The 23,739-nt window shown below is 40.5% G+C and overlaps 1 protein-coding gene across 4 annotated transcripts in view; it reads right to left on the bottom strand.

Annotated features, from left to right (window-relative positions):
• Positions 1–383: 383 nt before the first annotated feature.
• Positions 384–23,739, bottom strand: part of CDCA2 (cell division cycle associated 2) — a 53,360-nt gene continuing 30,004 nt past the window's right edge. For 3 of the 4 annotated variants that reach the window (XM_072637074.1, XM_072637089.1, XM_072637131.1), the window contains 10 exons: positions 23,424–23,514; positions 18,754–18,980; positions 16,414–16,498; positions 14,136–14,368; positions 12,683–12,761; positions 9,653–9,741; positions 8,553–8,711; positions 6,498–6,672; positions 2,490–3,793; positions 384–572 (listed from right to left, as the gene is read on the bottom strand). In XM_072637074.1, coding sequence (XP_072493175.1) covers positions 2,520–3,793; positions 6,498–6,672; positions 8,553–8,711; positions 9,653–9,741; positions 12,683–12,761; positions 14,136–14,368; positions 16,414–16,498; positions 18,754–18,980; positions 23,424–23,514 — 2,412 coding nt within the window. In that variant the 3' untranslated portion in view covers positions 384–572; positions 2,490–2,519. The remainder of the gene's footprint in view (positions 573–2,489; positions 3,794–6,497; positions 6,673–8,552; positions 8,712–9,652; positions 9,742–12,682; positions 12,762–14,135; positions 14,369–16,413; positions 16,499–18,753; positions 18,981–23,423; positions 23,515–23,739) is intronic. The other variant, XM_072637080.1, reaches the window with a different exon arrangement.

Genomic DNA, 23,739 nt, shown 5'->3' with positions numbered 1-23,739 from the left:
AAAAAGCAAGAGTTGGGGTGAGGGTGGGAGGTACAAGAAAACCAACAAAGATGCCAGTGTGGGCAACTGTGAGAGGCTTACTTCTAGAAAGGATTGGGGATGCCTAGATGAACTACCGGAAGTCTTATTTCATATTAAATAACTGGGGGACAATCTGAAGAACACACATGCAAAAATAATCAGATGTTGCCCTGGATTTATAATTAAATAAACACAAAATGCTTCAGGTCAGGCTGCCATCTTCTGGTACAAACAAGAATTTACATCAATATAAAAAGCCATTCGAAGATGCTATCTCAAAAAATCTAGGATAGAGGGAGATTTCAAGAAAATGTACTGAGTAAAGATGTTCGGTAAGGTAGTCAGAAAAAATGAACACCAACAGAAGTACATCGTGATCTTTGTTTTTACCACCCATGAAAAAACAGGAAAAGCAAACAAACATGATCAAATACAGAAATCTTAACGTTTAAAATTTTTACAACACAAGAGTTTGTTGGATGAAATTGCTTCTAAGTTGCTTTAATTCTTCAGATCTTCTGGGTTTTTTGGGGAAAACTGCCTATTGTTATCTGTAGAAACCAAGTAAAATATTTATAATGAAACATTTTTGAAACCAATAGTAATGCATAAGTGTGTACACAATATAACATTTTATTTTCATCTTTAGTCATAAAAAGACAAATAAGTTTACAGTGAAAGATCATTAAGAGGTGGTAAAGGAAACAAACACATACCAAATATTTTCCCCTCTCTGTTAGTCAAGGATGGGAATTGCAACAAAGAAAATTCAATTTTAATTCAAAAACATAAAAGTTATCTGATGCTGCATTAGACTAGAAAAACATTACAGATCACGTCATAGAGGTTCTACCTTCATGTTAAACAATTAAGAAACAAAAGACATAAAATATTGAGAGCTACAGACTAAATTTGTTTGAAAACAAAACAAAACAGGAAATCTAGTACTTTTTTGATTTGATAGCCATATCAACCATAAACAGAAAAAAAAAAGCCCTTAAATGTTTTACATTGAAAAAAACCAAGCTTTGGAAACACTCCATCATTTAGCAGGAATTGGGATGACTTTGAGTGTTAATGTAAAATACATTAGTCTTAGCAGCAGGGGTCCCAGACCTACTGGTGCCAAGAAGGTAACGCAGTCTCTTTACAGAAGAGAAAAAATGCTCCATCACAGCAGGAGTTTTTTTCCTTGTTGTGTTATTTATAAAGAGTTCTATTTGTTAACAAGTTTCTGCTATTATGGCAGAAAGGTTTTAATAGGACTTCAAAGAAAACTGTTTAATGCCACAATGATTTATATGGATTTTTATAAGATCAAGACATACCACGGTTCTTTTGGTCTTACACTCCCCCTTGTGCCCATTCACCTAGTGACTGATGAGACTCCAGCTCAAGGAAGAAAAGCTTACCTCCCCCTAGTGCCAGCACAAGCTCCCAAGCTCCCAAGAAAAGGAAACTGCTTTTAAGGAGCAAGCTTGGCTCTAATGCCATTCACACACCAGCACAATATTTTTCTTGGGCCCAACCAATTAAGATCATTTAGAAGTTGTTATTGCAAATTAAACCATGATAGCATCACTTCAGGTTGGGAAGAAAATTTTCAATAAGCTTCTGAGTTAGCTGTAACTATCTGGGTGATTTTGGCACCAAGAATTAAAAAACAGCACATCTAAGCCACTACCTACTTATTTGAAGAGATATAGATAGCTTAGTTGAAAGCTCATTTAAAAAAAAATATCCTAAATGGTACATTTTTTTTTTTGAAAACAAGTTAATGGAAAAATTATTTAAAACAGTATATATTTCAGATTGGATTTTAGTAATTTTATGCACAACTTTTATTGGAGATACATGTAACATTATCAAGCTTTTGAAAACTGCAAGCAAAGTGGAGTCTAGCTTTTATCAACTGTCTAAAAAATTGTTTTTTACTTCCTAGGCAAAATTTTATGAAGGACCTATCTTTATATTTAGAAAAACTGTCTCAGTCTTCTTACAGTATTTTAAAAATCAACACTAGACCTTCTTACTACTTTTACATCCTCAGGTTAATTTGACTCCAATTGACTCAAAGCCCCTTCTCTCTATATATAATGAATATCAATTATTACCAGTTTTTTCTAATTATCAGATCAGTCAGATTTAGATATATAAAGGAATTTTTCCAAAAATACCAATGAATTCCTAAGTAGTTTTGGATATTTACTCAATAAAAACTGGGTATTCTTAACATTAATGGTCTAAAATTTTCATTCTTTCTTGGTTTCAGTCTCACTAAAGCATCATTTACCTTTAAGAAGGGGGAAAAATGGATTATTTTCCTTTAAAAAGGTTAAATATGAAGACACGCTTTTAACATCTATTTTTAACTGGTTTACTTTGTTGACCTTTCAAAAGAAATGTTAGTGAACAACGAAGCATTCTGAAAATGCTGACTGCAAATAAACCCTCTCTTAAACAGTTACCTTCCCCTTATAAAACGAACGCTGGAAATGTCAGATGTTGTTCGGATTCTCCAACACTTCCATGTTTTCAAAGTCACTGAGGCAGTTTTCCTCACTCCTACGAGAAAGGCTTGTTCTCCTGTAGTACTTAGGTCGGGAGGTGTTTCGGGGCTCTGAAAGAGCAGATACACAAAAGCTCTTCCTCCTGGCTCCGCGAGAAGCAGCAGACCCAGAATCATTCTCAGAGCTTTCTTTGGGTGAGATAGAAGATAGGAGATGGGGCCCTTGTGTGAAGGACAGATTTTCAAATTCTCTGGTATTAGATGAGCTCATTGTCCTCCTTTTGGCTTTGTGAGGAGGAGAGGAAGAGGGGCCTGGAAGTGAAACCCAAATGAGACCCTGACTCTCAACACTTCTTCGAAGCCTTGTGCTGCGTCTCACTCGTGTTTCACTCGTGTTTAGTCTCCTAAAGGCTTGTCTGATCGACTCAGTTAAATTGTTAAAGAGTTCAGAGCTGTTCAAAGGTAATTCTTCCACTGAACAGGAGGCAGGTGGCGGATTCCCAGGTTCTTCAAAATGGATATTCTGGTCAGCTGGACGATAAATAGAGCTTCTTCTCCGTTTCTTTATAAGATTTTTGTAAGTTGAGATGCCAGTGTTTGCTTTTGGTTTTCTTTGTTTTGGTTCTGGGCCAGGACTTTGGATTTGCTCCCCATCATCATTCATGGCAGTATTTTCTAGATGACTCAGTTCTTCCTCTGGAGCATCTGCCGAATGACCACTCTTTGGTCTTTCTTCAGAAGCTATTAAAGCATCTTTTTGCTTTGTACATGATGTGCTCAGCTCTCCTACCTGCTGTGTGTTGTCAGCACTTCCAGATTCACAAATACTTTCCACATTTGGAATAATGGCCGCACACTGCAGGGGTTGCAAGACAAAAAAACTGGACTGGGGGAAGTCTGGAGTTATTTCATCTTCTGCTGTAAAAGCTAACACTGGAGAAAGAAGACAGACATCTTGGTTCTTGGTCCTTGTGTGGGTGTGATCTTGATGCTCCAGCTTGCCAGCATGTTGAAGATGGCCACTTCCATCAACATTTGATCCTTGGTCAACAGTCACAGGACCACAGGATGAATCACTTTCTATATTAGAACTGGAGAATTCAGAGGTGTCATTTTCTTTGTAAGATGGATCCAGGGTTTCTGGGTTCTGGGGCAAAAATTGATTTCTGGGTTTTCCAAAAGGTATACTTAGGCCAGTGTTCTTGGCATCTTCATCTCCATCTTTGGAATGGCTGTAATCCTCTTTTGGCAAGTCAAGACAATCTGACAAAAGGTAACAATGGAAAAAAAAAACCAAAACTTTAAAAACTGTTGCTTGTGTATACCTTGTGTTTTGCACCTCATAAAACTATGATGCAACCTATTTTCTCTTGTAAGACAGTCTACCCAAAGGTTCACGTAGGATACTCTTCATGAAGGATACTCTCCTTAGCTACCTCCTATTTCTCCCCCATAACAATAACCCAAGAGGTTAAGTACTCCAGAGATTTGCTGAATGAATCAATCAATATCTTCTAGCTCATGAGAACATTTCAATTTCATAAATGCTTCTCTGGTGAGATATTTCCCTCATGGATTCCACCAACTTGTGTAAAACCCATGTCTATCATGTATGGAGACATGACCAAGGAGTTGAAGCAGAGAAAAGACAGGATTAAAAATCAGATTTTCTGCATTCTCTGATAGGGTTCCTTTTTCCATTTAACTCTTTCTTTATCACAATATAACAATTAGAATGAGCTGTGACTGCATTGTCTAGCCTAAGTGTTATAACTTTGTAATTCTAAATGGTTACTCCCCCCTTCACCCCTGCAATGAAACAGAAAAGATCAGTCCTTTCTACTTGGCTAAAAAGAACCCAATACAAAGTAATGTGATACATAATTTGGTATTAACATGGGGTAGGACCTAAGTGTATGCCAACCAACCTGTAGGCTGGGCTATTTATACAATTTCACAGATATATGAATATTTATCAAGTTTTCATGAATTCCTACTTAGATACTACAGAAGAAGTAAAATTTTGAAATGAATTACTCTACTAAATTATTTTTATCACATTATATTATTGGATCTGGTTATGGATTGAATTGTACAGTGACAAAAATATTTTTAGTATTTCTAGTAATAAAATCTCTGTACTAGATCTAAGATGGTTGGTCCTGTCTTTCATCAAATTTCATCCAATAATTTATTTCCAATGCATCATGTGTAGATGTACAGCCTGGAGAAGAAAGCAAGGGAGAGGGAAAATGAACCAACCACTTTAAAAAAATTAGACAATAAAGCCTTGATATCCAATAGGCACAAAGAGTTACAGTGGGATTTAATCAGTAAAAAAAAAAACTGGAAGCTATTTTTGAACCTGCACCTAGGAAGCTTAATGTTCAAAGAACTCTCCCCTCCAGAACACAGATACACATCTAGTTTTTGTCTGATGTGATGATCTCCAATAAAGGGAGAAGCACCCCCTACATCTTGAGGAAGCCCATTTTCATTTGGAAATATGGTTGCAGACCAGATCTCTCTACATCAGTGAGCTAATCTTTAAAAATCTTAGCTTTAAAACTGCAGACTTTCACTATAGTATGATCTTCATAGAACACAGTGATACTCTGAATTCTAGGAGATGCTCGTACTTGCTGTGTGATGACAGAGAAGTCATTTAACCTCTCAGGGTTGGAGGTAACTCTCTAAGTATTTAAGTTATTAGGGATATGCCCTGGATCATCTGAGATTCCCTAACAGTGATGAAATCCTAAATCCCACAAAAAAATGGACCAAATATCAACGAGCCAAATGCTCCCTTAAAATATAGTGCACTGCTAAGGTTTTTTTGCCTTGAAAATTATCATAAAAGTTTATAGACTTTAGACAGTTATAAGGAAAGTAGTAATGATTTGATTTCAATTTGTTTTAAAGGAGCTGGTTATCCTCAGTGTAAGAGTCTTAGGTAAAACGGAAAAAAATCAGTTAAGACTCAAGTGAATTGGAGCATGAATCAACCGTCATTACATTCCTCTATATGCAGCAGCCCCACCCCAGGCTTCACGTCTTATTCAGTTGTTTAAGAGGACACCACATCCAGCGTGGGAACCTCCTCCCCTCACTGTTCAGAGAATGAGACTCAAATTCAATATTATCATTACTACTGGAAACGGTATGAATGTACAGCCCCGCGGTCCCACTCACAATGCCTCTGATTCCCTACATCAGTTTCCCAGTCCGATATAAGAAGCTTGTCATGTGGGTCTGGGGATTATATGGCAAATGGTTAGGATAAGTCTGCTGAAATATTCTAAAAGTAGTCATGTGTTGGTGAAAAATGCTGTGGGTTGGAGAGAAAGATGGGGCAACAGGGGAAGAGTGGGGAAGAATGTATCTCAAAAATAGCATCAGTTGAAGAAATGATTCCAACTGAACAAAACCAACTTTTTAAATGAAGATGTGAAAAACCCTTTATACTGAACTGGAAAGAATAATAAGCAACCACCTCCACTGCCATCCCCACTCCCCTGGAAAGGCAAACTGAAATGCATTTATTTCCTGTATTCAACATACATGGCCAACTGTACAAGTGACTCTCCTTTCCTCTCAAAAGGGATAGAGGCAAGTTAACTGAAACCTTGGGCAGAGGGACAGGAGAAAGGCTGGGGAGCCTGGAGCCCTCTTCCCCAGTCTTTCCTTTCTCCTCAGGCTGGAGCACATCCTCTTGGAGAAATATAAGGTCCTTCAAGGCACATTTACATTAGTATATCCAGCACATGGTTAAGTGGTCAAAAGATGTTTGTTGAGCAATTTTTATGCCTGTGGATTATTCAAAAGAGAATAAACATGGGCGAGAATGAGGTAGGATGGTGTGGAAATGGACTGCAATCTTAACCCACTCACCTACATTGATGGAAGTAGCCATACTGCCAGTTATGTTTTAAAAGGACAGAGAAACCAAAGGAAAACTACCACATACCTGAGTTCTGCACAACTGGAATTCTTTGTGCATTCGGTGTTGTTGTAGAAGGGCTCTCGGGGATCTCAGGAATAGGACTCAGAAGAGGTTTCTTAGAAGCCACCTCTCTTAGGCCACAGAAAGGTTTCTGCAATCTCTTTCCCTTTCCTTTCCTCCTTGTGCAATTTTTTAACACCTAAGGAAATGCATTAAAACACCGTAACCAAAATAGAAGTAGTGATAGCCTTTATAATTTTGACATTATCTCTATCACTCAAATCCTTTAGTAGGTTGTGAACAACTTATAGCCAGTCATCCTCACTCTAGAAAATGAAGGTCCTGCTCCTGGTCTGTAACTGACATCACTGCTCTGACTATACATCCAGGCCCAGAACCTTGCAGAGCCTTCCAAATTAGAACCAAAAACTCAAGAGAATTGTTTCACTTTCTATGCATGAAAACTCAAATAAATAAAAGAATGCTTATTGTTTCAATGAGGACAGGCCACAGAACTTAGGTGGAAGCAGTTCATCCCTCTCAGAGAGACACTGTGGAAGATAAAAAGCTAGACCCAGAACTGAACAGAAACAAGGGCCCTAGATTACTTTTAGGAAACTACATAGTGATTCTAGTGATCTCAAGTGTCTGGGTAATGTTGAATGGCTATAAGTCTTGGAAGAGGGTAGTTTCCAAAAACCTAAAGCTGAAGGACACCCAAAGGACAATTACCAAATAATTTTGCAGAAGGAGTAGTAATCAGTTTATCGTCAGAAATGTATAAGCAAACAAGGTCACCTGGCCACGTAGTGAGAAGGGACAGAGCGTGGGGGCTCCAATGTGTTAGGCCATCCCAACCTCTATAAAATGTGGACAGGAGAACAGAGCAAAATATCAGGCCAGGAGGGGAAAGACGGGAGTGGGCTACAACACGCAGTTGGAAGGAGTGTACCTCCACCTGTGGAGATGTGAGCTGCCACAATTCTAACTCAAGAAAGACGTATGTCAAAACAATATGCAGCAGAACTTCATTTGTAATTTTTAAAAGCTGTTTTTTATTTCTTCAAAGTACCTCACAGTTTTCCCTTATATCTTTGGGGATTATATGATGAGAAGTGGGCTGGATAAGTTATTATGTATTATTAGTAGTAATTGCAATGATAATATGTTTACACAGTGCTCTACATTATAAAATACATATCTGTTCATGACCATAATATCCAAAGGTATAGATGGTGTACTATATAATCATTTTACAGATGGGTAAACTGAGTCTAGGTGAGGCTTAGTGTACTTGCCCAGTGTCCTAAAGCCAGAACCAGGCCTCCGATTCCAAGGTTACTCCTATTTCGCGCAACATTCTGAGCTAGTGTGATGAATGTAGTGCAAATCTCCACTTTAGAAGGTGCTTTTTTATGGGTCTAAGTTGGAATGAAATCTATGACAGAAAGCTATGTTCAATAACCATTGGGTAAGAAAGGACAAGATAAACATTCAAAATTATCTTAATCAGAAAAGCAAAGGGCTGAATCAAAGCTGGAAACTAAAAGGATAAGATACTGATATTGAATTTATTAAGATAGTGAATTCAGCTAAATTTAAAAAAAACGTAATTATAACATGGAAGAAACTGGGCCTGGCAGCTGTTCTAGTTCATCCAAGTTAACGCATTTATTAAGGGCTTGCCATGTGCCAGACACCAGGCTGAGGCACTGAGGAGCTGCGAAAATAAAAGATGTATTTTTAGGTCTCAATAATAAGACTGGTGTTATACTTGACTTCTTGGTGACAAGAATCATACCTGGAATACTGTTGGAAATATCTGTTAAAAGAGGGATACTGATCAGCTCCAGGACTTGGAAGAAGCCAGAAAAGCATGAATGCAAAGAGCCTGAGAAGCACGTGATGCAGAAGAGCTGGAGGAAAGGGGGACGCGAGCACGGAGACAACAAGGCCAGTCACACTAGGTCTCTCCCACTACTGGTGCTGCGGGAGAGGCAGAGGAAGGTCAGATGCCCCTGAGGGTGCCCTGTGGGGCAGGCTCTGGGAATGAGGAAGGACAGAGGCCAGGCCACTTACTTGCGTCTTCTTTGATCCCATTCTGTTCATGCTCTTTGTTCCTTGGGCTTTCTTCCTTTTGGGTTTCTTTTCCGTATCATGCTTAACATCTATGCTAACTAGGTTGCTACAATCAGCCTCTTCAGTAACATTAAGGGAGTGCTGCAGCAAATACAAAATCTGAAGTCAGAAAGACAATGTTAAGCTTTCATGTGAACTGCTAACTATGACACTGAAAAAAAAGCACATTCTTTCAATGACATTATTTTGTTTTTTGGCTACACTGCCCCTTACCCTTCCATGTGCTACTTTTCCCTCAAACATTATCCTCATGAGATGGTAACTGATTTTAAGACTTGAAGGAGAACACTGCTGGAATGATCCACAACAATCTAGCAAGTGAAAGTTTTCAACCTGATCTAGAACTGACACATAAAGCCAGGACTAAATCATCTATTATATCAATCATATTTAAGGAAAAGAAGGAACTAATAAGTGATTTGTCAATAATAACAATAAAAAAGAATCAGAATCTATTGGATTAGATATGGTTCACAAATCTAGTATTTACTACCCTGAATACTCACAGAATAAAAATGAAGAAGGGGTATTCAAATATTTTGAAATTACAAATTAAATTCCATTCATTCACCTTTATGGAAAGTTCAACTGCAATTAAATTTGAATTATTAAAACTGAAAGAACATTTGTTTTATAGATTTTATTGATAAAAGCAAGCATTTAGGACTCGTTTGGATATCACTGCCCCAAGGCTACCTGCACCCCACTAAAATTTCAGAAAGACACTACAGCTACAACAAAAAAGCAAAAAGCTCTAAACTGAAATAAAGCTTACATTAAACCAGATCATCTATCCGCTTGCTACAATAACAAGTACTGGAGAAAATATCAAATTTTAAAGGATTTCTTTTTTAAAAGAGTTCATTGAAACCCAATCAAAAAGAATTTCTAAATAGAGGGAAAGAAAAATCATTCATTCCATAAAGAAATTGTTTTCACTCAAAGGACTACTAACAATCAAAGCTTCAAGGAAAAGTGAAAAAAAAAATTTAAAAAAATACTAAAAAAATACAAACAGAACAAAAACCAAACCATCTTACCTTCCTTTTGCTAGAGGATCGTGTTATCCTATCAGCTTTGGGAGGGGAGGGTTTTTCATATTTATGTGGAGAATTAATAGCATCAGTGTCTAAATGAGTAAAATACAAGGCAAAAATCAGAATTTTAATTAAGCTACCTAATAACACAAAAGATGTCCTCTCACACACACTGAAACATCTAACTCATAATAACTTCCAATGCAACGAAGGTATTGTTATCCTGACACCTACGAGATAACCAAGAGAAGTTTAGAAACCAGGTACGTCCAGTCTACTGAGCACTATGAAAAATGTGACCTTTCTCAAAACCACCCAACATTGTTTTTATCTCTGCAGAGGCATCTACTTCTAATTCACAGTATGATGCCCCTACACCTTAGGTACTTGTGGACAGTAATATCAAGGAAATAACAAATCATAATAAAAGAAATCACCACTGAGTGGCCAACCAGTCTTCCAGCGGTGAATCAAACTCATCTGGAGTCTTGGCAAACTAAGACTGTAGCTGGAGTGGTACTTAACAGCCCTTCCAGCCTGGCAGGCTTTTGTCACATATTTAGGGTTCTCTACTTAGTTATTCCATCTTAATCAAATCAGTTTTCCTGAGGTCAATTTTCTCATCAGTAAAATAGAGGAAACTAGATAATCCTTAGTCTTTTCCAGGTCCTTCTACTTGCCAGGGGCACTGCAATTTTGCCCAGGACTTAGTATAGAATCTCAGGACTTGGAAGGGACCAAGGTGATGGATCAAGTTCATCAAATTCCTAAACCAAAATCTCCACTAGAGAACAGCCAACAAATGGACATTTATTTGGTCTTTTTCTGCAGTCCTCCACCACCTGGAACCTACCAAGGGGGCTGCTTATCCACTTGTGGATAGGTTCAATTGTTAGACATTTTCTTCTGACATTAAGTCTGAAATCTCTTTGAAACTTTCATTAGCTGTCCCTAGTAGTGCCCTCCAGGGCCAGTCAAAAAAGGCTTGATCTCTGTTACTGGCAAGCTTTTTAATACTTAAGGCTAGCTCTTGTGTGCCCTTTCTGACAAGTCTCTCTTTCCAGATGAAATATTCTCAGTTCCTAAAGTAGATCCTTATAGGGCATAATAGTGAGGGGCTTCACAAACCTAGCTATTCTCCTCGGGATCCACCTGTTAATGGCCTTCCTTCCTTCTTAAATGGGATCTTCAATGAGCAGACTTTTACAAAGTCGATATAAAGTACAGTAAGCTCCAGAAAAAGAGTACAGTCATGGATCACCATGATACCAATGAAAAGAACAAGAAAAGGGGAAGGAGTGTTGTGGAATTAAAATGACCAAGTGTGTGCCCAAGAGATAAGGAGAATGCGGCATCTCTAGTCTTTGCAGGTGGGAACCCAAGGTGGGCGACACGGACACACCCACTGATTTGCAGAACCTCAGACAACTTCATCATCCTTTCAAATGAACACTGATCCACCAGCATGAACTCCTCCTCCTCTTCTTCGTGGTCTTTGCCACTCAGGGCCTTCTGAATGCTTCTAGCTGGAGTTTTCTGAAGCCCGCACCTCTCTGTTTTCCATGAGAAGAGCAAGGGAGACTGTGCAATGCTTTGCTCCCACATAGGTACATTTGGTCTATGCCATCAAGCTCCTGATCTACCAACTTAGTTAACCCTGTCGAAATGTTTTCTAACAGCCCTTCTAAGACAAATCTGCGTTGTCCATTCTTAATAAGTCATGGGGCTCACTGGGGCCATTTCCATCTTTAAAACATGTTAGAAATTTTCCTGGAGTTTAAGTTAAGCAGTAACTTCCTTACATCCTTTAGAATAAAACATAACCTTTGCTGTTTGGCATGGAAGGCCCTTCTCACCATGGGCCTCACCATACAGTCTATAGACTTCACTGTTCCCAACACTTTGCTGTCAGTCCCACTGGATGGCATTCCATCACTGGATGTCTCCGGGGCCTGTAACGTACCCCTTCTCAAAATGCAGATCAAGCACCACTCCTCCCAAAGAAAGCCTTCCCAGATGTCTATGGCAGGTCTTTTCTCCTGATGTTTATGCTGCCTAAGCACTGCCTCACTCCGAATGAATCAAAGTTCCTGGATAGGAAGGATCAGTTCCCTTTTTGAAGCTGTGCCCTCAATAATACCTAGTGCTGGCTGCTTGGTCTATGCACAGACTCCATTCATTCTCCCATTTTCCAGTCTTTGAAAGAGCCCTCACAGTGGCTCAGCACTGCAGATGGCTAAACGTTCTCTACATATTTAGCCACTTTGGTTATGTCTTTTCCCATGCAAAAACTTCTTCTTGCCAGAGAAAACAGAAACCAAGTAAGAATAGAGGAGCTCTTCTCTCAGGTCCTGGGACAGTGTCATTCACTCAGAACAGTGGCCTATCAATCCCCTTCTTTCCCCAATATAGCTAAAAACTGACCCTTAGCATCACCCCCTCAGGTTCCTAATGCTGTCTTAGAGGCCAATCGCGGCTGACATCGTCCTCCAAGGCCTGACTGACCTGCAACGGCTTCCATTTTCTGTGCACATCTAAAATCTGCCCTGATTCATGCCTGCATATCCACATTGGCTCTTTACACAACTAGAATTCTCTGAGGTCCATCCCATAAAGGAGTCTCGGCTCCTACCGGAACCAGAGAAGAGCCATGAGGAAAAGACTGAGGAGAAACCCCATCATTCTCTGGGTTAGCTGTTCAATGCATCTGGAATTAGCTACGGGAGTATCGACTCAGGAGTGCCAACATCTGAGACACTGTGGCAGGACGACTATCTACTCACTTGGCCTATACTGATTTTAAAATTTTTTAAATACTATAGCAAAGATTTAACTAACAAGATTACCTGTCAAGACTTCCTACTATCAAACTGAGGAGAGTCTCTTTAAGAGAATTCTTACTAAACCTCTTAAAAATCCTCAAATATAACATCTTCAGAGTCACCTCACTAGCAGGGAGTTGTATCTGTTTTATACTTTACTACTACTTGCTTAAGAGGACACTAAAAAAGCATTAAAACACAAAAACCATACCTTCAAGAGTTTCAGACGATGAAGAATTAGTAGCAGGTCCTAGAACTGCAAAAGACACTTCAAGTGGTTCCATGTTTACCTGGACAAAGTGGAGTTGAAAGGAATGAGAGGAAAATTAAGACTCATATTCAGTGGATGGTCAAAAGAAAAACTGATGACAAATAGAGAGACCTTGGTGAAGAGTGATCCAAATTTATCTAACTTAATTTCTCTAATACATCAAGTCAGAAAAGCGAGGTTTCAAACGTTAACTAAGAAAGGAAAAAAGAAGCAGGACAGGCCTAGAAGCGGGAAGGAGCCCAGAGCTCGGCCGCTTCCACACTGGCTGCCTGGGGGAAGGCACGTCATTTTCTTGATCTACTCATTTTCCTAATCTACAAAATACTAAACGTTATATACATGGTACTAAATAAAACATAATGCTTGCACTTCCTTTTCCTTGGTAAACAGTAAAGCACTGTATAAACTAAGCTATTATTATGACAGAGAAATGTATTTTCTGGTACCTTTGTCAGTAAATTGGGTTCACTGACACATGCAATATATCAAAATAAAAAATTTACAATTACAAGTGACAAAATGCCTTCTCTTCTATGTTTTATTTGTGAAAATCACTTTCCTTATACCCAAGAAACGTTAGAAAAGTCCTTCTTGAATATAATAAACTACTTATACAATAGATGCACGGCATGAAAAATGGCTTTAGATTCAATGATTCTAAATTTTACTGTTCCCATTATAGGCTGGACTTTCACCAAAAAAATTAAAAAAATTTGCTTGATGAGAAGAGGGAATGATGATTTGTGTGTGTGTGTGTGTGTGTGTGTGTGTGTTATATGCATAAAAGTTCCAAAGATATCTCATTTTCGGGGTACAGTTTACAACAGAACCAATACACTGAATACTCCCAATAATTTTCCCACAAGATTTCATGAGACTAGCTTCATTAGAAACAGTCAAATATTTCAGGCTTCTTTGAACTAAGTTAGTCATGTGTAGCATTAGAACTGCGACTATACTATATAACTATACATTGATATTTTAAACCAAGGGTTCTTGACATCTGTGAACTTCTTTTTAATGGATAATTGTATTTCAATATAATTGGCTACCTCTGTAATTCTACTATGTATTTTATTGTGTGCATTTAAAAATATTTTTCTGCAGAGGGCTCCATAGGTTTCACAAATTGCCAAAGGATGACAGAAAACTAGAGTAAAGTGCCCTGTTTTAAGTCAACGTTTGGCTCTTGGATTTTACACAAAGTGAGTAATCTGAACCCATTCTATTTAAATCAAACCCCCACCCCTGAATCTGAGAAAGGAGGTAGAGTAAGCACACTAGTCTAAGCACAAATATGTGACTCAAGTACCCAAATCAGTCCATTTGCCAAAGGGAGTGGAGTGGAGGCCTGCTCCAAGGCTGAGCCTGGCATAAGCCTTTTCTCACTTACAAGGTTCCGGTCTGGCTCTTCAAAGTTTGGTTGACATATTGCCTCTGAAATGAGCAGTCTTGGGAAAAAGGAAGGCTGACTGCTTCTCACATCTTGCTGTCGAGCAGGTGTGCCACCTTTGCGCAGCGGGGTATTTGCTGGCAATGATTCGTCAAACACTTCTGGGCTCAGCTCTTCTCCAAAAGTAACTCTCTTTCTGTTCCATGTTTTCTGAACTTTTAGACTGCCTTTTTCTGTAGCAGACAAAACAAAGGTAAACAACCTTAGACTTTGAAGCCTTCGATTTGAAAACCATATAATACTGCAGAGAAATAGCAGCCACAGAGAGTGAACAGCAAAGGATGATAATTTGGAATTTTTTCCATGTTTTTAAATTTACAAAAAATAAAATGTAAAATTCTATTTAAAATTTTGCCACAGAGTGTGAATGAAGAAGTTGGAAGTCCAAGTCATGGTTACACAGTCCACCCCTGCCTGCGAAGAGTAGGAGTTTCCTAGCAACCTCTGGGAGTGTCCAGTCAATGCCAGGCTCCCACCACTCGTTTCCAGGCTTCCAAAAAGCTGTCTGATTGCCTGAGACAGCTCCACCCCAATGGACCATTACCACCCCACCTGAACTCATTCCTCACTGAGTTACACACTTCCACAGCATCAACCCCTCCAGGGATACTCAACTGGCTACCAGGATTCAAACCCCTCTTGATGGGGCATTCTTGTATTTTCAGCCCACGGTCCCAATCTACAGCTACCCCTGTGCCCTGAGAAAAGTTTGCTGATGAATGGTAACAAATCAGCTTTCATCTTAAATCTTTTCTCCCAGGGAGACCAGCTGTCTCTGGCCGCCACAGCTTCCCAACAAGTTCAGTGGCCTAGCTTATGGTCTTGTTCTCCTCTCCAGCCCTTGCCTTCATGCTGGGAGACCTGAGCATTTACACGAACACTCTCTCAAACCCCCTGACCTCTCAATCCCAAAGCTCATTAATTTCATGACTCCCTCCTCCACCCCACCTCAACACGTCTCTCCCCTCATCCTCTTCCCACCTGTCTGACCCATTACCTTCTCAGTCTCCTTTGCTGGACTTTTACCCAGCTCATATCCACAATTCATGAGTGTTCCCTCCCCAGAGGCTGTCTTGGGCCCTCTTTCCTCTTCCCCCTCTACACTGTTTTACTTGGTGATCTCTCATTAGCTTACATGGATAAAATCATCACTCCTATGCACAAGACTCACATGTCCAGCCCTAACCTCTCTCTTGACTTCCAGTGTAGTATCACCAAATGCCTATTGGACACATCATGAGGTGGATGTCTTATAAATATCTTAGGCTCATTACCCTTCCCCCCAAACCCTTCCCTTCTTAACTTCCTTATTACACTGGTGCCACCATCACCCTCCCAGTCACTCAGGCTCCCAACCTAGGTGTTAACCTCCACTCTACCCTCATTCCCCATATCCAATCAGTTCTCAAGACCTGCCATTTCTTCCTTTGTAACATGTTCCCCTCTTTTCTGCCCCTGCCCCTACCCAAGCCCCTCCTCCCCCTAGACTTCATCTATAGACTGCTAGAGGGTCCCCTGCCTCAAGTCTGTCTGCCCTCCAGTCCATTTCACTACTCAAGAGTTAAATCTTCCTAAAGCATAGGTCAGACCAGGTCACACACACACACACACTTTTCCCCCAATTAATAAATTTCATACCTAACCTATTACTTCCAGGATCAAACATAAACTCCTCTATTTGAGCATTTGATATAGCTTGGCCACTTCTTACCCTTCCGGTCTTTAAATTACAGTTTCTTCCCCCATCGATGCACTCAGCAAAGCAGCCCCACTGGTCTCTTACCACTATTCCTTGCATCAGACAGAAACACTCACCCCCTACTCCAGGCATGGCCCATGCCTGGAATCCTGTCCTCCCCTTCCTCTTCTGCCTCCTGGCTGCCCAAGTCACACCTTCTTTTCCAGAACCTCCCTAATGCCGATGCCTTTTCTCTGTTGGTTACCCACAATTTATCCATCTACACTTTGTTTACACATATCTGTTGGCACATTCATTGTTTTCCTCCCGTCAGACTATGAACTCTTGAGCTGTGACTTGTTTCTTGTCTCTGTACTCTTAGCCCTTATGTCAGGGCCTAGTACACAGCAGGTTTTCCAATGCTTGTTGGTTTGTAAGTGATCCTGAGGACAGGTGCCAAGGCACAAGAAAATGGAGGAAAACAGCACCAACCAAAGGGTTATCGGCATCAATAAATACAAATTTCCTTAATTTCCTTACCATTTTTCAGTTCTTCACAACCCTTTGAAAGATCTGAGAACGAAAATGATTGCTTTCCATCGTACCCAGTGGTGTCACAATGCTCCTAATAAAACAAAACCCAATGACACAGTTTAGACTCCTAACATCACTCATGACAGCAGTTTCAAAACTTTTTGTGGCAAGAATATCATCTCCAGTGTTTAAAATCTCCCTGGGCTTCAGGGTAGCTGTGGCCTAGGAAGCACCCAGGGAAGTGGGATTCTGCCTCTCACTGGCTGTCAACAGGGCAAATTGCTTCCTGTCGATGCTTACACCTCCTTCATAGCCTCATTGTGAGGAAAGCGCTTTATGGCTGACAAGGGGCACTATCCTGCCTCCCCTGGCCCCTCATTTTAGAAGACAGCATCATCAGCCTCCAATAACTGACTGAGCATCTCCTTCTAGGGACACTTCTCTAATCCCTGGACTCCTTCTTTCCCATTATCCTGACCTTTCCTTTATCATCACGAAATTTCTATTCCTTTTTCTACTTTCTCCAAATTCATCATGGGAACCATGAAGAGCTTGAAGAAGGAAAAGGTACCAGGACATGGTGGACAGCCTCAGCCCCGTCCCTAGGCATCACTTACAGGACCAGCATGGCAGGCTTCCTCTGACAGCTCAGCTAGTTAAGAGAATCATTAAGAAATGTACTACTGCTCAACCTTGTACGTGAGTTAAGTTGGAAACTGTACTAAAGTCATAATTTAGTAATTAAACAGACAAGTGATAACTAGAATCATATGATTACATAATTTCTAAATTACATAAAACCGGAAGGGATAGTTTAAAAGATCCTTTTTTAAACAGAAGACACTAGGACCCAGAAGATAGGTAAAGAGATATGAACTTAGGATTTCCAAACATAAATCCAGTGTTCTCTCTACTACATTTGTTTTCCTTATAGAAATCTCTTCCTGCTGGTCACATCTCCTATCTGCATACTTCTGCTATTGGGAAAAAATGACGGGGTGTCCACACTCCCCACTCTTCACCCATGGTCTCTACCTCCCAACTACGGAGGAGGCCAGCACCTGACAGAAGAATAAGACTTATACAAAATCCCAAAATGAGGACCAAGGGAAGCCTAAGAGCCAGCGCCACATGGATTTCATTAAAGAAGAAGGCAAAGAGCCAAAGGAAAACCTACAGAGTCTCTTCAACACACAACTCTGACCAACTGGTTTTCTTCTACTTTCAACTCTAAATTTCCTAAGTGGGCTCCAGAGAAGGCAGCTTGCATTCAAAGACCCAACTTCCCTTAATGTTTTCCCTAATAAACTCCTTCAGCACAACACAACCCTTCCCAAATCAGCTTTGTACTGAACAGGACACCTACTGGCACCCCCATAACTGTACATTCTGGTCAGCAAATATCTATTCAGCGCTAGTTAGAATACACTAATAAACTACATAGAAATCCCTCTAAATCCAACATCTTTATTTGTGAAACATATGCATTAAATAGCCAAATGTACTTCTTTTTAATTAGTGGATACCTACAAATAAACAGGCATACTTCAGACTTTGTTCAGCTTGGTCAAAATGTTATCCTTTCTTCCACAAGAGAGCAGCATGGCTTAGTGGAAAGGATACTGAACCCAGGAGTCAGGAAGATGCATTAGAATCCTTCCTCAGACAATTATCTGCGTGATCCTGGACAGAAATTGGTTATCTAGCTGTCAACTATTATCATGCCCCCTGAGGGCTGCCCAGGACACAATTCTGAGACTAACGTAACGTGGGCTTTGGGGGAAGGAGGGTATATTTAAAAAGTACAATGAAGTCAAAGCCCAGAGAATGCAATGAGCGTCTCACCAGTTTGGCCACGGTTTACATGGTCCTGGGTAGTATCAAGCTCTTGACACTAAATGAGGAGGTGGTACTAGGTGATGTCTCAGATCCTTTGCTGCTCTTAAAGTACAATGACTACTCACCAACAACTGAGTAAAATCATCCTCATGATTATAAAAGTCAAACCATGGGAGAGAGTATGAGACTGAGTGAGGTCTCAGCTCAAGTCTTGCTTCTGGGCAAACGAAGCAGGATGTCATTTTGCAGGTCACTTTAAAAGACTAGAAATGGCAGATTCCTGAGCTATTTAAGAGGATTCCTCACTAGGGGCTTCCTGTACTAATGAAATTGCAGAACAAGCAAGATAAGAAGCCCCTGTCAGTACATAACGACACGGGAGGCGGATATTTCTGTCCACCGCTACAACCAACGCGGAAAGAGCAGGCGGCACTGAAGACATCGTTCATGCTGCTAAAGGGTCAGTCTCCATCTGAAGATTCTCCTTTAGCCACACAAGGCCAGTACCTGTAAGCTTTCCAGAAGCAGCTTCACAGGGGTCTTCTTCAGCACGGAGCGAAGGAAGGAGGACTCAGACGAGGAAAGGTCCCCCTTGTACACAGGTGCAGTGGGTGGCATGGTCTCACTGAATGGGTCTGTGATCAGTTCTTTCTCAGCTTTGCCTCTCCTCCCCCGATGCCTTGAAGCAGCATTACACCTTATTTCTTCCTCTGGGCATCCAGCTATGTCCTTCCCTTCAAAGGAAACACAAAAAAGCTGAAGACTTTAGAAGCAGATCAAGCCCATCTTGATTAATAATAGTAATAAAAAACGCAAAACAAGCACCACCCAAAAAGCCATCTGTTTACAAAGAAATCAAACTTTTGAAAGATTTTTTTTCTCTAATCTTTTAAGTGGAGTATCTTATCTTACAGTGCCTTCTTCTATGGAAGCACACTGGGGAGGAGAGCAGGCTCTTTAGTGTTAAGTCTTTTCTCATCAAAAGTCACTATAAGACAGCAAAAATGATGCTACTACCCACCACTTACCATTTCCGTGTAGCTGCTGGGGCTGAAATAGCCCCAGTCAAGCCCCAATGTCCCTGGTGTTGACCTGCCTGTCCAAAAACCCTGGAAGGGTTCTGGAACCTGACAACATGGCCTAAAGGGACTAGGAAACTATATAATTGGGTCATTTTTGTGCATATTAAACTCAGAAAATGGATACTTTACTTATCACTATAGACTTTGGCATGAAGAAAAATACTCTAAAATGCCGGTACAGGCAGAAGTATTAACGTAAAAAAACTTTAAAAAGTTAATTTAGAATCTATGGCCAAGCATGGTGGTGCTATGGGGAGGCTGAGGCTAGTAAGTTCCCTGAGTTTTGGTGTTTGGAGCTACAGTGGCTTAAAGTTGGTAAGGTCTGCACCAATGTGATGAGCCCCTGGGAATGGAGGACCACTAAGCTGCCTAAAGAGAGGAAGACTGACCCAGGTCAGCTGATCAGCAATGGGAATGGGCCCAGACCTTGAGTCAGACACAGGGAGGAGACACTTGTTCAAAATAAAGGTATATATCTTTTCCTCCAGGTTAACTTTTACATGATGAACTCCTATGAATTAATGACTTGCCAAAGGGAATCAGTGGGAAGCATCAGATTTGAGTCTGAGGACACCTGGGCTCTGCCAACAGTGGAATGAACCTGGTGATGGTGGACGTGGAACTCTACCTGTCCATGCCAATTGAGTTTTTTTCACAGGGTATTAGACTCGATGCCACCTATGCTGACAGGGTGACAGTAAGACCCTTCTATGTAACCCAAGTCCACTCTCTCCCTCTAAAGTGAAGTCAAAGCACTCCCGTCCCCTCCCTTCAGTGAGATGAGGGCTGATGCAGAGAAGAGAAAGCATCACAATGGCTCCAAACTTAAGCTCCTGTTGTCTGCAGTCCAGACACAAAAGCAACAATGTTCTCTTAACAGTATGCTTTATGTAATCTCTGTCACGCCAAATTACTTTCCCTGAACAGTGTGGGATTCGGGCAACAAGATAAAGCAAGGGCACCTCAAGATCAAAGAAAACTACATCTCTAATACAACTTAGAGAGTTTTGTAAAGGGCATTAAAAAGATCAATGACCCCATCCTGTACTCCCTTAACTGTTCCCAATGGCTGTTTTGTGGGAGAGCATGACATGAACAGCCTTAACGCAGTCTCGAAAGATTATAGAAAGTATAAAGCACTCCTGAATTTTTCATTAATAGTCAGTAATGAACATATTTCTCCACAAATTTCTGTAATACTTCTTAAGTCTATTAAATATTTTCACTTACGATAACAGATTCCATACGTGAATGCTTCCCTCCACCAAAAAAACCCTCAATTCCTCTTGGATTCAAGGGGACATCTCCTACTTCTGGGATGATGGGACTTGGTTCACACATCTGGCCTCTATTGTGAAATTTTAACACCTTCAAATTCCAGCTTAAATAAACACTAAAACATATAACACTATCTCCTCAGGGCTGCAAGTGATACAATGATTAACTAAATAAGATTCAATTCCTGCCCTTATGGAGCACATAATCTACTTAGGAGGATGAGAGAAGTCAGTATGTAACTGTAACAGTAAAATATAGGAGAGATAAAAACCAAAGAGGCAGTGAGGTGGCCAAGAGGACAGAAGGTGCGCTGGGCCTGGAGTCAGGAAGACCTGAGCTCAAACTCAGCCTCAGACACAGACAGTTGTACGACCCTGGGCAAGTTACTTAGCCTGTTTGCCTAAATCCAAAGGAGAAAGAAATGGCAACCACTCCACTCTCTCTGCCAAGAAAATCCCATGGAGAGTGTAATACACGGAGTCACAGAAAATTAGACACAAATGAACAGCAATAAGTGCCCAGGTGGAGACAAGTCCATACCCTTATTAAGCACTTCTTTACGTACCAACCAATGTACTTTGTAAAGGCAAAAACAGTCGCTGCTCTAAAGCAATCATCACTGTGACAACAGGCAGAGAAGATTCACTACTGATGTGTGTGTGTGTGTGTGTGTGTGTGTGTGTGTGTGTGTGTGTGTGTATGATCTTAGGGAATTAGAAGACATGTTGATAACCTGGTATTCTAGGCCTAAGAAATATGTTGAGAAAAGAGGCTGGGATCTGAATGGGGGACAGCAAGTGACCTAATATGGACCACGTGTAGACTACATGGAGCTGAATCCTATGCAATAAGGCAGGAAAGGGGCGGCTCCCAAATTGGTATAGACCTTGATTTTAGCTAGGTAAGTCTGACCTGTATTCAGCAGGCTATGTAATTCAGACGAGCAGAAAGATTTTGCTTGGTTCTATGCACAAGGAAAATCCATCTAGTGCAACAGTGATTATATTATAGAGGGAATGACTTGTTAGGAAACTGCAATATTTAACATGAAGCATAATAAGGTCCTGGACTGGGAAGTTGGCTAGGAAAATAGACAGCAGGAGTTACACATGAAGGAAATTATAAAAGGTAAAGAAAAGGGAAAAATCAAAAGAGAGCGCCCAGTCAGCTGAGTAAAGATGTCACTATGAGAAAAAAGTCAAAAACAGAAAATAGTTTTGGGGTAAAGATAATAAACTTGGTCTGGGAAATGTGTATTCAAAGTGAAGGTACAGATGTTTCCTTGGCTAACTGGAGGTGAGTCTAGAGTTTAAGGAAAGGCACAGATGAAAATACCCATTCAGATGTCATCTGCATAGAAGTGACTGAGGGAGAAGATATTGGCTACAGCTGGCTCCTCAGGAAACTGAACGCAGTGAAGAGCCATCACTTAGGGCAGAGAGGCTGGTGAATAGGGTCACGAAATGTCCCATCAAGGGGCTCTCTCAGGATATGACTCCTTGAATTCACATGCCCTGATGAGTGGCTTCTTAGCCACATCCCTAACAAGCAGTCAAGAGCCTAGTCTCTCCCTGAGCACCTAAAGTCATTTGTAATTGACTACCAATCCAGGAACTCCAATGAACTTCTGGACAACCTGAATGGTTAGGAAGCTAACTCCTCAAACAGATCTAAAACTTAAGTGCTATTCACTGTTCCTCCTGTGTATGGTAGAAGCAGTTTGCCATGGTAAACTTGCCTTAAAAACATCCAAGATTTATTCTGGTTTTAAGAACGACACATATCCTTGTATTTCAGGGAAAGGGGGTTAAGCCGATTTTATCTAGAATAATTGACAGTTAAAATCGATACTTTCTGTAGAAGAGTAGGAACAAAAGGCAGACAGCAAAAGGCACAGGGAAATAAGAGAAATGAAGGCACACAAGGAACACAAAAACATGAAGAAGTCTAGTAGTCATTAAAGTTGAGAGTGAAAAACTTGAGCAGTTCAGAGAATTTTTAGGTCTGAGGAGACCTAAACATGCTTATACATAGAAGAGGAAGACAACAGAGCATGAAGGTTACAGGGCAAGTGGAGGATTTCGACTACACCAAGGATTAGCCCTGGTGAAAGGGAAGGAGGGAAGATGCTGGGAGCTTTAGAAGGGAAATGATGGCAATCATCAGGCCTCAATCTTTGCCTCTTGGAGCAATGGATCAGGCAGTGAAGGCTTTAAACCCAAGAGTTAGATGGACCAGAAGACAGCGATTCAATGAACATTGATTAAATATGATTCCTGCAAAGCAGTGAGGGCCTAATATTATCAAAGTCTGGTTTAATAGATTATGTCCTCTGGTATGAAACCTTCAGTAAAATACTTACTATTCAAATCATGTTATCAGAGATTATGCTCATTAACATACTGATTGGTCTTAGAGATGTTAGATGCCACAGGACTTGGAAATATCTTACTAGCTTTGGTTGAAAGAAAACTTGGAGACCAAAGCAGAAAATATCCTGCCAGGATAAGGAATTCTAAAATAGTAACAAAGTGCACAGAGTGATGAGCCTGGAGCCAGGAAAACCTGAGTTCACACCTGACCTCAGATAAAGACTAGCTGTGTGAACCCGGGCAAGTCATTTTACCCTGTTTGACGTGTTTCCTCATCTATGAAATGGGGACGATAGCAGCACTTACCTCCCAGGGATGCTGTGAGGATCCAAGGCAATAATATGAAAAGCATTTTGCCGGCCTTAAAGAGCCAGGTAAATGCTAGCTATCATGAACGCATTTTAGATAGGACATGAGGTCACCACAATAAAAACGGAATAATTACCCTTTGTAGCCCCTGAGAGATGTTTCAGCGAAGTATCCTCTAAAACTGGGCATCCAGACTGTGCAACAATGGACGGATCACAAGAAGGTTCCTGGCGGGGGGAAAGTGCTGATTAAGGTCAACTTTCTGGAAGATACCAAGTAAGCAAATGCTGATTTCTTGTCCAATCTAGTCAAAATACTCGTGTTTTCAGTTTGATCTTAAAGCAGTAGCTGGGCACAGGCACAGCTATTTGCTGTACTCTAAACAGTCAAAGGGGATCTTTCAGTTTCCGGAGTTAAATTTAGAAGATAAATATCCACTTTCTAGTCACTCT

The sequence above is a fragment of the Notamacropus eugenii genome, chromosome 1, assembly GCF_028372415.1.
Source record: "Notamacropus eugenii isolate mMacEug1 chromosome 1, mMacEug1.pri_v2, whole genome shotgun sequence".
NCBI lineage: Eukaryota > Metazoa > Chordata > Mammalia > Diprotodontia > Macropodidae > Notamacropus > Notamacropus eugenii.
Note: the sequence above shows the minus strand (reverse complement) of the source record. Positions and strands in the feature narration are given on the sequence as shown.